This window comes from Lolium rigidum, chromosome 3 (assembly GCF_022539505.1).
Source record: "Lolium rigidum isolate FL_2022 chromosome 3, APGP_CSIRO_Lrig_0.1, whole genome shotgun sequence".
NCBI lineage: Eukaryota > Viridiplantae > Streptophyta > Magnoliopsida > Poales > Poaceae > Lolium > Lolium rigidum.
This window is the reverse complement of record NC_061510.1, coordinates 381,725,981-381,742,064: the sequence shown is the minus strand read 5'-3', so window position 1 is coordinate 381,742,064 and position 16,084 is coordinate 381,725,981. Positions and strand designations below refer to the sequence as shown.

General features: G+C 44.2%; 1 protein-coding gene across 1 annotated transcript; it reads right to left on the bottom strand.

The window, feature by feature from the left end:
* Positions 1–1,457: 1,457 nt before the first annotated feature.
* On the bottom strand, positions 1,458–1,991 carry LOC124700678. Its single transcript, XM_047232764.1, has one exon. The coding sequence runs from the start codon at positions 1,989–1,991 to the stop codon at positions 1,458–1,460; it is 534 nt and encodes a 177-aa protein (XP_047088720.1).
* Positions 1,992–16,084: the final 14,093 nt, after the last annotated feature.

Sequence of the window (16,084 nt, the reverse complement as noted above, 5' to 3'; positions counted from 1 at the left end):
ACAGCCTTCTTCCTATAGCCATGAATAGAGGTAGGTTGACTCCAAATCTGCTCGTCCCGACAGACGCCTGCGTTTCAGCGTTGGCCGCGCCACCCAACTTCTAGACTAACCACCTTCCTTTAGCAATGTCGGTGTTTCGGTCTCCGCATGGGCATCTGATGCTTTTGCTTTTTTTTAAGCAGGCCAGCGGCGGGCCATTTTATTCCACAAACTCATCTTCTTCCATTTCCCACCACCACGACAAGCATCGTGTCATCCATGACTGGAGGCATAGCATCGAGGGGAGGGTGTCTAGGATGGCCATTGGGCCCCGAGCGTGGATCGAGGTCGCCGAGGAAGGCTTGGGAGGAGAGGCCAGAGTCAGCCACCACCGCCCCCTTCACCACCAATGTCATCATCGTAACCATCGTCGCCTGAGTTTGTCGCCATCAACCTCTTCGGTTTTGACTTCGGCATCACCATACACTTGGGCATGGACTGGGACATGTTGTGCCTCCCCCAGAAGTTCACATTGATTGTCGATGGGCAAGAGTCCCATGAGATCATATTGCGGGTGGCCGACGACGTGACCGGCATGTGGTCCGTGGAGGAAATGTTTGACCGCCTAGACTAGTTGAACCCCCACAACGGTTGCAGGCGGTTCGCCCGCGCGCGTGCCATTGAAGTCGGGTACTTCGTCATCTTCAAGTACGATGGCCACGACATGCTCATCGGCAAGGTATTTGATGATTCCATGTGGCGCCGCCACGACCTCCGACGAGAATGACTAGGTGGGCAAGAGGAAGGAGCTAGGGTCTTCTACTATGTTTGTATTGAGTTCTATTTTACTGTATCTATTTGCTTCAAACAAATTGTCTCCAAATATGTACTCTATTAGCTTCAAGCAAATTGACTCCCCCATTCAGCCGAATAGGTCACGCCGCTTAGCGCATGCATTGGCCTGACTGGCTGGATAGCGGCTCAAATTTTGGCTGTGGCGCCATCCAAACTAACAAAAACGAATAATTTAGATCCTCGGTTTAGGTCGCTCCACTGAAGATGACTTAGTGAATGAAGAAGACTGGATCCTACAAAGAAGACTGCTCCCGTATTTTGCACATCAACAATGTAAAAACTCTGGACACAACCCCCACAAGAGGATTTACTAAGCACATAGTGTACATGCCATTCATATTTACAAGCGGTCGATTTCAGGCCAGCACTGTACAAGTCTACATGCCATTCATATTTACACTGACATTTTATTTGTCTAGAATATTTACACTGCCATCTATGTACATTTCCCTACTTGTTTTTCTGAAGCCTAAATTATCGGCACAAAAAAAACGCCACTATTTTCGCGTAGATTCTCTTTCTCGCCTCCGTCCGCCGCCCGATCCAACTCCAGCGACGCAAGACCAGCCAGATGGTGCTCGATTTGCTTTTTTGCGCTCTATCGTTATGCCGGCGCGGCTCCTCTAATCGCTCTCCGGGATGGCGGTCAAGTCGGGAGAGAACCTGGGCGGCGATCTCCCGGCACGGTACGCGACCACCCGCTTCCGGGCCACCACCGGCTTCGCCGTGATATAAGTCATCACCGCATCGTCGGAGTAATCCTCCTCGGATGGCTCGAACATGAGCGGTGCAACGGATCCTCGCCGGCGCCGGCCGCCGGCAGATGAGGCCTTGACGAGGGCGGCGCTGGCCTTGACGGCCAGCGCAGACACCTCTTCGAGGGTGACTCTACGGCGAAGCATCTCGGCCGGGAGCACGAAGTATATTTGCCCCGGCCGGAGCTCCGCGTCGCCGGCCACCGCCGCGACGGAGCCCTCGAACCCCATCGCGTCGGCGTCGCAGAGGAACCAGCCCTTCTCGCCGTGGCCGACCTCCTCCAGTGCCAGCGCTGCAGTGACCGCCTGAGAGTACTCCCGCAGCTCGCCGCTGGGCAGCACCACCCTCGCGGTCACCGCGCAGTCGGCTGTTGCGTCGCAGGAGGACACGCAGAGACCCATTGTAACTTTGTAATCGGTGCGGTCTCTGCTCCTATGTAACGAAGCGATTCTGCCTAGTTCTTTCTCCTGAGTCGCCTTGGTGATGCCCAATGTGGTGTGCTGCTGCCTGCCGGAGACGATGGGGAGGAAGAGGTTTATATAGCAGAGGTGTTGAGGGCTCTGAAGGAGAAGCAGCGGGGAGAGAGAGGGAGGGTTGTCGTGTAGCCGAGAGTGGGGGCAGCACAGGCTGGAGCCTGGAGCTTTGTTGCCGCCAGCGAATGCCGTCGAGCCGTGGACTCGAATCGGCGGGCTTCCCTGTGCAGAGCACGGTCAACTGGCTACCCGGGGACGATATTTATTCTTGAACAAGCTCACGGTGAACTCTGCACATCGAACAAAAATTTCTGTACGCCGTTAAGCTGCAAGCATACAGGCTACCACCATGTATCATCCGATCGAGCGAAGTAAGAAAAGGCTAAAAAATAAAGAATCAGAAATAATCCAGAAGCAGCGGAGTGGACCGAAGAAAGTCAAGACATTATTTGTGTTGTTTTTGTGAGGGATATTCATTTCGACTCATTGGTGCATCTGAATTCACTGTGTGAAAACACATTTTACAATATTAAAAAAAAAAATTGTGAATGTACATCAAGATATTCTATGTTCGCACACAAGTTTTTTGGGAAGAAAGAACATTTTGTGTGTCCCACGTAAAAAAGACAATATTTGATGTTCTAATACACACTATTCACGGGACATTTTTTAGATTTTTTACACAGACCATATAAAATGTTCGTTTTTCCCGAAAATTTGTGTGCGAATGTAGAATGTCCGAATGTACACGCTAAATTTTATCTCGGATATTTTTAACATTTTTTAAAATTTTGTTTTTTTCTGTAGTTTGTATAATAGGTTCATATGCACCCATGTGCCAAACCACCCTTGTGACTACTACTTTGTCGACATTAAGATCCATCTGATCTGAATACTCAGATTTTGCGCAATTTCAAGGTGATGATAAGATTTTTATGGGATTGCTAGAAGTATCAGCTAAGAAATACTCCCTCTATATTCCGTCCTAAAATGTTTGGGCCTTTTTTTCACGCGGTCTTTGAAACAAAATTATATGGATTCATATAGTAGTATAGTTTATCTGGTTTTCGTAAAAAACTTGAGCAAGTTTTACTAGTTTTACAGTTAAAATGGCAAAATAATAGCAAGAGGTGAACGGCCCGACCAAAAATATAAGTTGCCAGGGTCATGTTGCTGTTTGCCCAAGCAACTTTGATATTTTTTTCTTTTTCCAAATTTTTGCATGGACCATTGGATCAAGATTTGGTGGCAATCGAGTGCGTCCGACGTGCACGACAAAATCCTCACTTTCATGCGCGAGCTGGATAAAAAAAAAGATCTATCATGATCGTAAACCTAGTTATCGGAATACCACAATTCACGATGTGCCAAGTACCCATTCTTACTGAACGATATTAGCTAGTGGCATGGTTAATTAGGACCTGACGATCTATGCAATAGTACATCTAGACATGGCTGAGTTGTAGACAAGACAGAGATGATGATTTTTTTATTTCCGCCTTCTCCCTATATATCAAAATATAGTGCCTATTACTAGTATAATTTTTTGAAGTCAAACCATGTAAACTTTTATCAAGTTTGTACCCAAAAAAAATTAATATTTGGATTCTCAAATCAATACCATTATATTCATCATGAAATATATTTTAATATGGCATACATTAATTAGGTATTATATAGATATGATGAATTAGTGAAGTTTAACTTTCACGGAAACCAATACACACATGTTTCGTCATTGTACATGATGACTTCTTGTATTCGCATGTTCTGTGGTAGGCAAATATTAATTTCTAGAGAAAATGATGTATTGCAGTACACCCTCCAGTCTCTTTTAATTGACTCGGATTTAGTACAACTTTGTACTAAATTCGAGTCAATTAAAAAGAACTGGAGGGAATACGTAAAATGTTTCTCATACACATGTTTAATTCCTAGTTCAATACTAATTCCATAATCGTAGACATGCATACATTAGTCGTTAGAGAATGGCAGATCATCATAATATAAGGTGGTTCCTTGCCTTATCTAAATGGCATAAAATGCACAAGAAAATGCTGTCATCAACTATTTGTACTTACTTGTTCTAAGAGCGTGTTGCTGAATCTTATGGACTACCCCCTCGCTTCCTTTGCGTCATCTAGCTTTTTCAGTTGCTGGTAGGCCAAAAGGCTTGGCCAAAGTATCTAGCATGCTATGCCGTACGTGAAGACGGCCATCCACATGCATGTAGGGAGTATCCTGGAGCTAGCGAGGGGAGCAAGGTGGGTGCACCGGTGCGGTGCCATGCATGTAGAACGGTACGCGTGGCGCGGCAGGCGGGGGGGAAAGTTGATGGGGTTCACGTGAAGGCATGGGTTCATGCATGCTAGGGCTATAGATGCGTACCGCTCGCACAATATATAGCTACAACTGTACGTGAGCTGTGCATGGACACGTACGTACATACGTCCACCGTTCTTTTGGTCCGAACTTTGAAACGAACATCATGTGTCTAGACAAAATTTATATTAAAACTCTTTGGCCTTGTTTAGTAGTAGTACTCAGTGCGTCTAAAAATAGTTGTATCAACTTTTTTAGATACGGATGTATCTAGATACATCCATATATATCCAGATAAAAGTGAGTCACCTATTTTTAGAGGGAGGAAATACTAGAGTTGAAGAAAATTGCGTGAAACCTTTACCTTCATCTAATCTGGTCAGACCCTCCAATATCTCCAACACACTAGACCCAAACAAACTTTTAATTACTAATAAGACCCTGTTTGGAAAGTCTATTCCGTTTACCTCTCAACTTAATAGGATGCACAACAAAACCATGGAATTTTTTTTCTAACCATCAACGATCCATGAAACTAACTGGGAAATCGGCTGGAAACGTGTTACAAGGGGAAACTTAAACGACCAACAAACCGAGCGCGATTTGCGAAACACACCGGGGAACTTTATGGACCCGCGATTTGCGTCCATCTTATCCTAGAAAACGACATTCTAGGCCGAGCCGAAGTAAAGATTTCGTGTTTGTGGCGACAATCCCTACAAGTTTCCACAAATACTTATCGAACAAGATCTGAAGGTTTTGAAGCTATGCATGCAAGTTTGACGCAAGACCATGCCGATCCATTGTTTCGTGCTGCTTGTCTGCATACACTGGTGGAAAAAGGAGCTTTGGTCGCGGTTGGCAACTGCCATTAGTCGCGGTGGCGCAACCGTGACCAAAGTAGCGCGACTAAAGGCCCCCCCCCTTTAGTCGCGGTTCCTTACGAACCGCGACTAAAGGCCCGTCCACGTGGGCCGCAGGCGAGCGCCGGGGCGGGGGGCCTTTAGTCGCGGTTCTTCTGGCCAACCGCGACTAAAGGCCTCCGCGAGGTTTAGGGTTTAGCCCCCCTCCCCCTAAATCTGGTTTCTTTTTAATTTGTATTATTTTATTTCTTTTGGGTTTTAATTTTGAAGGAGTTTCACATATTCTACGGTACTGTATACGTACATGCATATGAATGTACAATTTCAAACAAATTTGAAATTAGAACCAAAAAGAATTCAAGAGGAATATACAATATATATTCAATATCGGATGACCATATACAATATATATTCAATATCGGATGACCATATACAATTTTGAACAAGTTAGTTACAAATTCTGGTGCATATAAAGTTCTACGTCATCGTAATAGTGTTCTCCTCTAGGATCGATGACTTCCCTCGCCAACCATCCAGCTAGTTCCTCTTGAAGTGGTCGGAAGCGAGCTTCGGACTAAGCGTCTTCCGGAGGTTATTCCTCGGGATGTTGTTCTCACACTTCTGGTCCCGCTCATTGCGGTATCTCCGGATCCTCTCACAAACATAGTATCCACATAGATTGGTCCCCGGTGGCTGAATATCCCCGGTCGTCCGCACTGCCATTTTAAAATGTAGCTCTTTTTTGAATTCACCGACCTTGGTATCTACGAACCGTCTCCAAACCCTACGAGGCAAAGAAAATTAAATAAACAAGAGAGTTATTAATTAGTTACTTGATATTAGGAAATGATGAACGAAATAGGCCGATCGATATAGAGCGCAAATGAATGAAAATAATTACTTTTGCATCATTTTTCTCATGTCGCCCCAAAGCGCCGGATCCATATTCGGAGAGTCGTGGACGAGAAGCGAGGAGGTCTGAACTTTAATTACCATAAGAATCCGAGTGGAACCTGCGGACACGATACATGCACGATCATGCATAACTCATCGATTAGCCACATACCATGCATGGAGTAAACAAAAGAGAATGTGCTCAAGACAGAAACACTCACCCAAAATGGTAAGGAAATAGAATATCACTTTTACGTTGTCTGTTTTCTAATAAACCGCCACGAGTCATCCTCCACGTCGGCGGGGTGGTGTTCTAACACATATGAATTAACGATGTGTGGGTCAATGAACCCAACATCATGGATGTTCCTTATTCGCATTTCCCGCTTCTTCATTCCGCATAATAGCGTACACAACAAGATAGTTAGGACAATATATATATATATATATATATATATATATATATATATATATATATATATATATATATATATATATATATATATATATAGTGCAGGCAATGAACGAGATGGGGTAGAAATTAATAAATCACTTACGAACGTAGCAAGCGATGATAGATTTGTCGAGGTCGCGCAGATTGAACAGCCTAGAACAATTCACTCGAGAGGAATTTGTACCCGGTAACGTTTGAAGTGATGCTCATATCTAACTTCCGCATAGATATAGTCTTTGGCGTTTTTATGTTTTATGTAACCCTTGTACCAATTTAGCGAGACCTTTCATTTGTCGAGGTAGATCCTCTTCTCGCGCGAGCTCGATGAGAGGGCCATTCTTCACATATGTAAATACTACGTCCTTCATTGGCGCCTCATCAAGGCCTAACGAGTGCACGAAGAGTGATACCTAAGTCGGCCGCTTGTTCTCCGGCACTCGTTACGGTCAATCCATGTGCTTGCCGCAGCTGCTATGATATCGGGGGCATCCGGACCGGCGGCTTGCACTATGAGCGGGGCGATCGATTGTTTACTTTGTTCCCCGAGCTGGGCAACTTCTTTCCCCTTTCTAATTTTGTCTCGGCCTCGTCCTCCAAGGCTTTCTTCTCCGCCAACTCTTGGTTCCTCTTGAACGCGAGTGCTTGCCTACGAAGTTCACGTAAATAGTCGTCGAGCGAGATTCTTCGCGGCTTGGGACGGTGTGTTCAAAAATGACTTAGCCCATTGCTTTTGCTTGTCATAATATACTGGCTTGGGCTCGCCCTCTCTTTTCTTCTTGCACTCCTCCTTCCATTTCTCATGCTGAGCAGCCACGGCCGCTGCATTTTCCTCGACACTAAGTTCCCAAGGCCTCGGGATGAGAGGCTTCAGTGATGGCTACGGTATCTTTGTGGTTCTAGGTACATAAGGGTCCGGGTTAATAACCCGGGACTGCTTCGCTTCTTCGCCGGAGGTGGATTGGGGGCGGTACCGGTGTCCGATCACCCGCCGGACGAGGACCGAGGGCGGCGTCGGCGACGTGAATGAGGTGTATTAGGTGAAGCACCACCGCCACCGTCACCGCCACCGCCACCGTCACCGCCACCGCCACCGCCACCGTCACCGCCACCGCCACCACCACCACCGTACGGGGGTGGACTTGTTGGCGCCTCGCCCGGAAACTTGATAAATTTCTTCTGCCATAGAATGAGCTGGCGCTTGACATCTCCAAGTCTTTTCACCCCTTCGGGTGTAGCAATGTCAATGTCCAGGTCCTCAAACCCTTGGACTATCTCCTCCACCGTGACACGAGCATAGCCATCTTGAATGGGGTTGTTGTGGTGGAGTGCTCCAGTGGTAAAGCACTGCCGATGGCTACCTTCATGGACATGTTCCCGATAGGATAATACGGATGACATGCTTTCATCTCCTTTATATCGTCCACGGGGTAGCGAGGAGGCTCCGGTGCAGTAATTTCGACCACCGGAGGCTCCGGTGCAGTAATTTCTATCGTCGGTGCACCGGCCGGTGAGGCCTCCGTGGAAGCCACGCTGCTTCTTCTCCGCTGGCGGCTTCCGAGATCCATTGGATGATCTTCATGCTGCGCCCGAGCTGCCTCTCTTTCGGCTACTAGTACACTCACGGTTTTCTTCATCACATCCATTTCCGTTACCAACTGCGCCACAACATCTTTTTCCCGATCCATCTTTCTCTTACGGCTTCGTAACCGTACGGGTCATCGTTGCGGGGAACCCTATTTTCCACGGAATGTGCCCCATGCCTCGTACACGTCCTCCGTATTCGGGATTCCCGAGGGCTTTTGTCGGGCGTCGTTCTCTCCGTTGAACTTGATCCTCCCCTCTTGAGCATCCCTCATTGCCTCAATAAGCTTTTGGGTGGGTGTAATTATTTTGCCCCGGTAAACACACTCCCCGTCTCCGAGTTCGGCGATCCCCCATGCCCGTACCACCAGCTTTTGGCCCCTGGGTCCCATCCCTCCGTACCGGACGGATTCCTCGCGCCCTCGGCTCGTTCTCCATCTTCTCCCACCTAGGCTGCCAAAAGCGATACCCTCCTGGCCCCATTTTATGATTGTACTCCTTCTTGGCCGCATTTTCCTTATTTTTTTTCGATAGTTCAAGGAACTGCTCCGATTTCTTTTGCTTCACAAATTCTGGCCAATCATGTTGCAGTTTCTCATATTGTCCTTTGAAATCCGGAGTCTTGCCCTGGTTGACAAAGTCATGGGCTAGATTTTGCTTGTATTTCCGGAATGCGTTGGCCATCCTAGAAAGAGCGAATCTGTTTGACTAGCTTGCGCCTCTTCTTGTTTTCCGCAATCTTGTTACCCTCCTCATCGTATTTGCGGTATTCCGGAGGTAGAACGAAATGTTCCATAAGCTTTTTGAAGCAATCTTTTTTTGTTCTCTTATCGACAAAAGTGAAACCAACACGTGCCTTCTTTGGCTCATTCCACTCCCGGAGGGTGATCGAGACGTTGTCTCTAACAACGGCTCCGCATTGGCTGACAAACTTGGTGGCGTTCTTGCTGGGCTCCAGCGGCCTGCCGGTTGCTTCGTCGACAACATCGATGGTGCATGTTTCTCCTGCTTTCATCGTCTTGGTTGCGCCACGCTTTGACGACGACGTACTCGATTTTTTCGACGATCCGGCCGAGGGCTAAAATAAGAAAGAGAGTCGCGCGCGTTAGTACACACACATTTATTCAAATCAGTTAGTTGTATCACCAGACGCTCAATATGTATATATATATACCTCGGCGCCGGAGGTGGTTGCTACTTCCAATTGAAGATCGTCGTTTATCGACGTTTCTTCGGCATCATCTTGCCTGACGGCGCCCTTCATCTTCACCCTCAAGGTTCGGATAAGAAGAGATATCATCTTCTTCTTCTCCGGTCGGCACATATGGAATATCGCCTTTTATGATGCCGAACATATGGTCTTCAGCGTCCGGATCATAGTTGTCCGGAATCGGGTCAGCTCTATCGTCCGCCATATGTCGATCCTGAAAACATGTAGTCAAAACAAATTAATTGTGTATATGCCAGCATTATCACATCTCTTCTACATATAAAGAGAGAGGGCGACGAGGGAGGCGAGAGGGGGGACGCGTGTATTAGATGTGTATATGCGGACGATCGACCTCGCCTCGCATGCAGTGACCGCGTGACCGAGAGACCGGTGGCGCGCTATGGCTCGACGCACTGCTGGGTTGGCGGCGGCTCGATTTGGGGATGAGATTGTGATGACCCACAAGTATAGGGGATCGCAACAGTCTTCGAGGGAAGTAAACCCAAATTTATTGATTCGACACAAGGGGAGGTAAAGAATACTTATAAGCCTTAACAACTGAGTTGTCAATTCAGCTGCACTCGGAAAAGCACTAGCAACGGGGGTGATGTAAACGTAGCGATAATATGAGAGCAGTAGTAACAGTAACACAGCAGCAGTAATAGCAAGATGAGAGCAATGGCACGAGAAGATAGTTGATACTACTTCCAATGACATGTAGAACAAGTATATTATGATGAGAGATGGACCGGGGTTCCCAGCTATCTACACTAGTGGCAACTCTCCAATAACAAGTGTTGGGTGAACAAATTACAGTCGGGCAATTGATAGGATTGAAATAGCATTAAGACAGAATATCAAGATCATTAATCATGTAGGCATGTTTTCCAATTATAGTCGTACGTGCTCGCAATGAGAAACTTGCACAACATCTTTTGTCCTACCAGCCGGTGGCAGCCGGGCCTCAAGGGAAACTCCTGGATATTAAGGTACTCCTTTTAATAGAGCACCGGAGCAAAGCATTAACACACCGTGAAAACATGTGATCCTCACATCACTACCATCCCCTCCGGTTGTCCCGATTTCGTCACTTCGGGGCCATTGGTTCCGGACAGTGACATGTGCATACAACTTGTAGATACAATCTAAGCAACAATTATAGAGCTCAAATCTAAGATCATGGCACTCGGGCCCTAGTGACAAGCATTAAGCATAACAAGATTGCAGCAACAATAACTTCACAAACTTTATAGATAGACTAATCATAATGTATCATCCATCGGATCCCAACAAACACAACACCGATTACATCGGATGAATCTCAATCATGTAAGGCAGCTCATGAGACCATTGTATTGAAGTACATGGGGGAGAGTATACCGACATAGCTACTCGCTAGAACCCGTAGTCCATGGGGGAACTACTCACGGAGCATGATGGAGGCGATGGCGTTGATGGAGATGGCTTCCGGGGCACTTCCCCGTCCCGGCAGGTGCCGGGACGAGTTCTGTCCCCCGAATTGGAGTTTCGCGACGGTGGCGGCGCCCCGGAGTCTTTCCGGAGTTTCGTCAATTGGTACTGCGTTTTTAGGTCGAAAGGGCTTTTATAGGCGAAGAGGCGGCGCAGGGGGCACTCGGGGCGCCACACCCTAGGCCGGCGCGGCCTAGGCCTGGCCCGCGCCGCCATGTGGTGTGGTGGCCCCCTGGCCCCTCTCCGACTCTTCTTCGGTGTTCGGAGCCTTCCGGAGAAAATAGGAGGTTTGGCGTTGATTTCGTCCAATTCCGAGAATATTGCCCGAACAGCCTTTCTACGGAACCAAAAACAGCGAAAAACAGGAACTGGCACTGTGGCATCTTGTTAATAGGTTAGTTCCGGAAAATGCATGAAAACATCATAAAGTGCAAGCAAAACATGTAAGTATTGTCATAAAACAAGCATGGAACGACAGAAATTATGGATACGTCGGGGACGTATCAGCATCCCCAAGCTTAGTTCTCGCTCGTCCCGAGCAGGTAAACGATAAAAAGAATAATTTCGTAGTGACATGCTACTTACATAACCTTGATCATACTATTACAAAGCATATGAAATGAATGAAGTGACTCAAGGCAATGATCTATAGTTGCTAAAAAGTAGATAACATATAGCAAAACTTTTCATGAAGAGTACTTTCAAGACAAGCATCAAAATTCTTGCATAAGAGTTAACTCATAAAGCAATAGATTCAAAGTAAAGGCATCGAAGCAACACAAAGGAAGATATAAGTTTCGGCGGATGCTTTCAACTTTCAACATGTATATCTCATGGATATTGTCAACACAAAGTAATATGATGAATGCAAATATGCAAGTATGTAAGAATCAATGCACAGTTAACACAAGTGTTTGCTTCTAAGGTGGGAGGAAGTAGGTAATCGACTCAACATAAAAGTAAAAGAATGGTCCTTCAAAGAGGAAAGCATCGATTGCTATATTTGTGCTAGAGCTTTGGTTTTGAAAACATAAAGAGAGCATAAAAGTAAAATTTTGAGAGGTGTTTGTTGTTGTCAACGAATGGTAGTGGGCACTCTAACCCCCTTGCCAAACAAACCTTCAAAGAGCGGCTCCCATGAATTATTTTTATTTTTGGGTGGCACTCCTTCCAACCTTTCTTTCACAAACCATGGCTAACCGAATCCTCGGGTGCCCGCCAACAATCTCATACCATGAAGGAGTGCCTTTTTATTTTAGTTTTATTATGATGACACTCCTCCCAACCTTTGCTTACACAAGCCATGGCTAACCGAATCCTTCGGGTGCCGTCCAACAATCACATACCATGGAGGAGTGTCTATTTAGGTTAATTAATTTGGGACTCGGGAATCCCATTGCCGGCTCTTTTTGCAAAATTATTGGATAAGCGGATGAAGCCACTAGTCCATTGGTGAAAGTTGCCCAACAAGAATGAAAGATAAACACCACAAACTTCCTCATGAGCTATAAAACATTAACACAAATTGAGAAGCATTTTGAATTGTTTAAAGGTAGCACTCAAGCAATTTACTTTGGAATGGCAGGAAATACCACATAGTAGGTAGGTATGGTGGACACAAATGGCATAGTGGTTGGCTCAAGGTTTTGGATGCACGAGAAGTAATCCCTCTCAGTACAAGGCTTAGGCTAGCAAGGTTGTTTGAAGCAAACACAAGTATGAACCGGTACAGCAAAACTTACATTAGAACATATTGCAAGCATTATAATACTCTACACTTGTCTTCCTTGTTGCTCAAACACTTTTACCGGAAAATATCTAGACCTTAAGAGAGATCAATTATGCAAACCAATTTCAACAAGCTCTACAGTAGTTCTCCATTAATAGGCTTAGACTACATGAAAAAACTTAATCATGATCTACTTGAGAGCTCAAAACCATTGCCAAGTGTCAAATTATTCAAGACATGATGAGGCATTTTCTGTTTCCAACCAAATATAAATAAGTGCAATAGCTTCCAACTTTTATCATTGAACATTAAAAGTAAAACGAAGAACACGAGTGTTCATATGAAAAAGCGGAGCGTGTCTCTCTCCCAAACAAGGATTGCTAGGATCCGATCTTATTCAAACAAAACAAAAATAAAAGCACACGAGACGCTCCAAGTAAAACACATAAGATGTGACCGAATAAAAATATAGTTTCGGGGGAGGAACCTGATAAGTTGATGAAGAAGGGGATGCCTTGGGCATCCCCAAGCTTAGACGCTTGAGTCTTCTTGAAATATGCAGGGATGAACCACGGGGGCATCCCCAAGCTTAGACTTTTCACTCTTCTTGATCATATATCATCCTCCTGTCTTGACCCTTGAAAACTTCCTTCACACCAAACTTCTCATAAACTTCATTAGAGGGGTTAGTACTCAAAAATTTTGAATCCACCTTGGTCCTGTATTGGCACATTGCAAGAACTCAATAAAACATTAGCTACAGCCCTCTACGTCTAGAAAACCTCGCTTAAAGTCCACAAGAGACAATGCAAAAAACAGAGACAGAATCTGCCAAAACAGAACAGCCAGTAAAGACGAATTTTAATAAAATACTTCCGTTGCTCAAATCAGAAAACTCAAAACTAATGAAAGTTGCGTACATATCTGAGGATCACTCACGTATATTGGCATAATTTTCTGAGTTACCTACAGAGAATTTTGCCCAGATTCGTGACAGCAAAGAAATCTGTTTCTGCGCAGAAATCCAAATCTAGTATCAACCTTCGATTAGAGGCTTCATTTGGCACAACAAAACACAAAACTAAGATAAGGAGAGGTTGCTACAGTAGTAAACAACTTCCAAGACACAAATATAAAACAAAGTACTGTAGCAAAATAACACATGGGTTATCTCCCAAGAAGTTGCTTTCTTTATAGCCATTAAGATGGGCTCAGCAGTTTTAATGATGCACTCGCAAGAAATAGTATTAGAGGCAAAAGAGAGCATCAAGAGGCAAATTCAAAACACATTTAAGCCTAACATGCTTCCTATGCAAAGGGATCTTGTAAATAAACAAGTTCATGAAAAGCAAAGTAACAAGCATAGGAAGATAGAACAAGTGTAACTTCAAAATTTTAAGCACATAGAGAGGTGTTTTAGTACCATGCAAATTTCTACAACCATATTTTCCTCTCTCATAATAATTTTCAGTAGCTTCATGAACAAACTCAACAATATAGCTATCACATGCAGCATACTTTTCATGATCCACAAACATATAATTTTTATCTAGTTCAAGAATAGTGGAATTAAAACTTTCAAACTTACTTTTATTAATAATATAACAAGGTAGTTGATCAATCTCAAGAGATATGGGACTCATAGAATAAGTCAAGAACTCTCCAATCCCATTTTCATTAGTAGTACAATTAATATTATCAAGTAACATAGGACCATCATCTAGAGCTTTATCATAGACATTTGCCAAACAAAATTCTTTAGTACCATGCATTTCGACATCGAGGCACAAACAAAGCATTATCATAAGATTTATCAAAGTAGCATGGATTATCATATATAACAGTAGCATAATTATTCTCACAAGTTTTACTCATAGGGAATATTTCAAGAGAATCCACAGGAACATAACATTCAACCTCTTTCGGTAAGCATGGAGGACAATCAAATAATGTAAGAGATAAAGAGTTACTCTCATTAGAAGGTTGGCATGGGTAGCTAATCCATTCTTCCTCCTTTTGTTCATCGCTCTCCTCTTCTTTTTCATCCAATGAGCTTTCAGAGTTCATCAATTTCCTCCTCTTTTTCATCCAATGAGCTTTCGAGGTTCATCAATTTCTTCTTCCACCGGTTCCCGCAAATTGTGAGTGCATTCTTGTGCATTAATGTGTCTCTCTTTATAATCAAGGATATAAGGATTCCTACTCGTAGCATTCTATGCAAGAATTAAGGATAGTAGAGACATAATCTTTAAGGCCCTTACAAACAACACAAGTTTCATAATTCTCAACCATGAAGGATTCTATCTCGGAGGCTCCCATAAATAAGACAAATTGTTCTACCTCTTCGAACCCATAATGAATATAGCAATTCCGATTATAGTTCTTAATTAAAAATTCCTCACTAAAGCCACATTGAAATTTAAGATGTTTAGTATCCTGTTGAGAGCAACAGTTAATATTATGGCGTTCAAGCAAGATTTCAGCAATTGTATTCAATTTTTCTATCATAGCACTCATCATTTTACCAGTTCTTGATTCTCTATAATTATTATAACATTCTATAAGCTCCAAGTAGGTTGTAGGTTCTCCCATAACAGACAGTTTTTAATTTTTCGAATTTTCAAATTTTTATGGATTTTTGGGTATATGAAGAAAATAAAACAAGACAAAAAGTAACTAGGCAAAAGTAAACTAAGCAAAATAATACTAGACAGAAATAAACTAAGCACAAATAAACTAGACAAAAGTAAACTAAGCAAAACAAAATAAAACAAAATAAAAACAGAGAGAAAGGTAGAGTGTACTCCCAGGTGAACTTATGAGTAGAGCTATGCCTCCCCGGCAACGGCGCCAGAAAATAGTCTTGATGACCCACAAATATAGGGGATCGCAACAGTCTTCGAGGGAAGTAAACTCAAATTTATTGATTCGACACAAGGGGAGGTAAAGAATACTTATAAGCCTTAACAACTGAGTTGTCAATTCAGCTGCACCTGGAAAAGCACTAGCAACAGGGGTGATGTTAACGTAGCAGTAATATGAGAGCAGTAGTAACAGTAACACAGCAGCAGTAATAGCAAGATGAGAGCAATGGCACGAGAAGATAGTTGATACTACTTCCAATGACATGTAGAACAAGTATATTATGATGAGAGATGGACCGGGGTTCCCGACTATCTACACTAGTGGCAACTCTCCAATAACAAGTGTTGGGTGAACAAATTACGGTCGGGCAATTGATAGGATTGAAATAGCATTAAGACAGAATATCAAGATCATTAATCATGTAGGCATGTTTTCCAATTATAGTCGTACGTGCTCGCAATGAGAAACTTGCACAACATCTTTTGTCCTACCAGCCGGTGGCAGCCGGGCCTCAAGGGAAACTACTTGATATTAAGGTACTCCTTTTAATAGAGCACCGGAGCAAAGCATTAACACACCGTGAAAACATGTGATCCTCACATCACTACCATCCCCTCCGGTTGTCCCGATTTC

Bases quoted from the DNA above. Each gene is read 5' to 3' on its own strand.
- LOC124700678 (XM_047232764.1), bottom strand. From the start codon at position 1,991: ATGGGTCTCTGCGTGTCCTCCTGCGACGCAACAGCCGACTGCGCGGTG.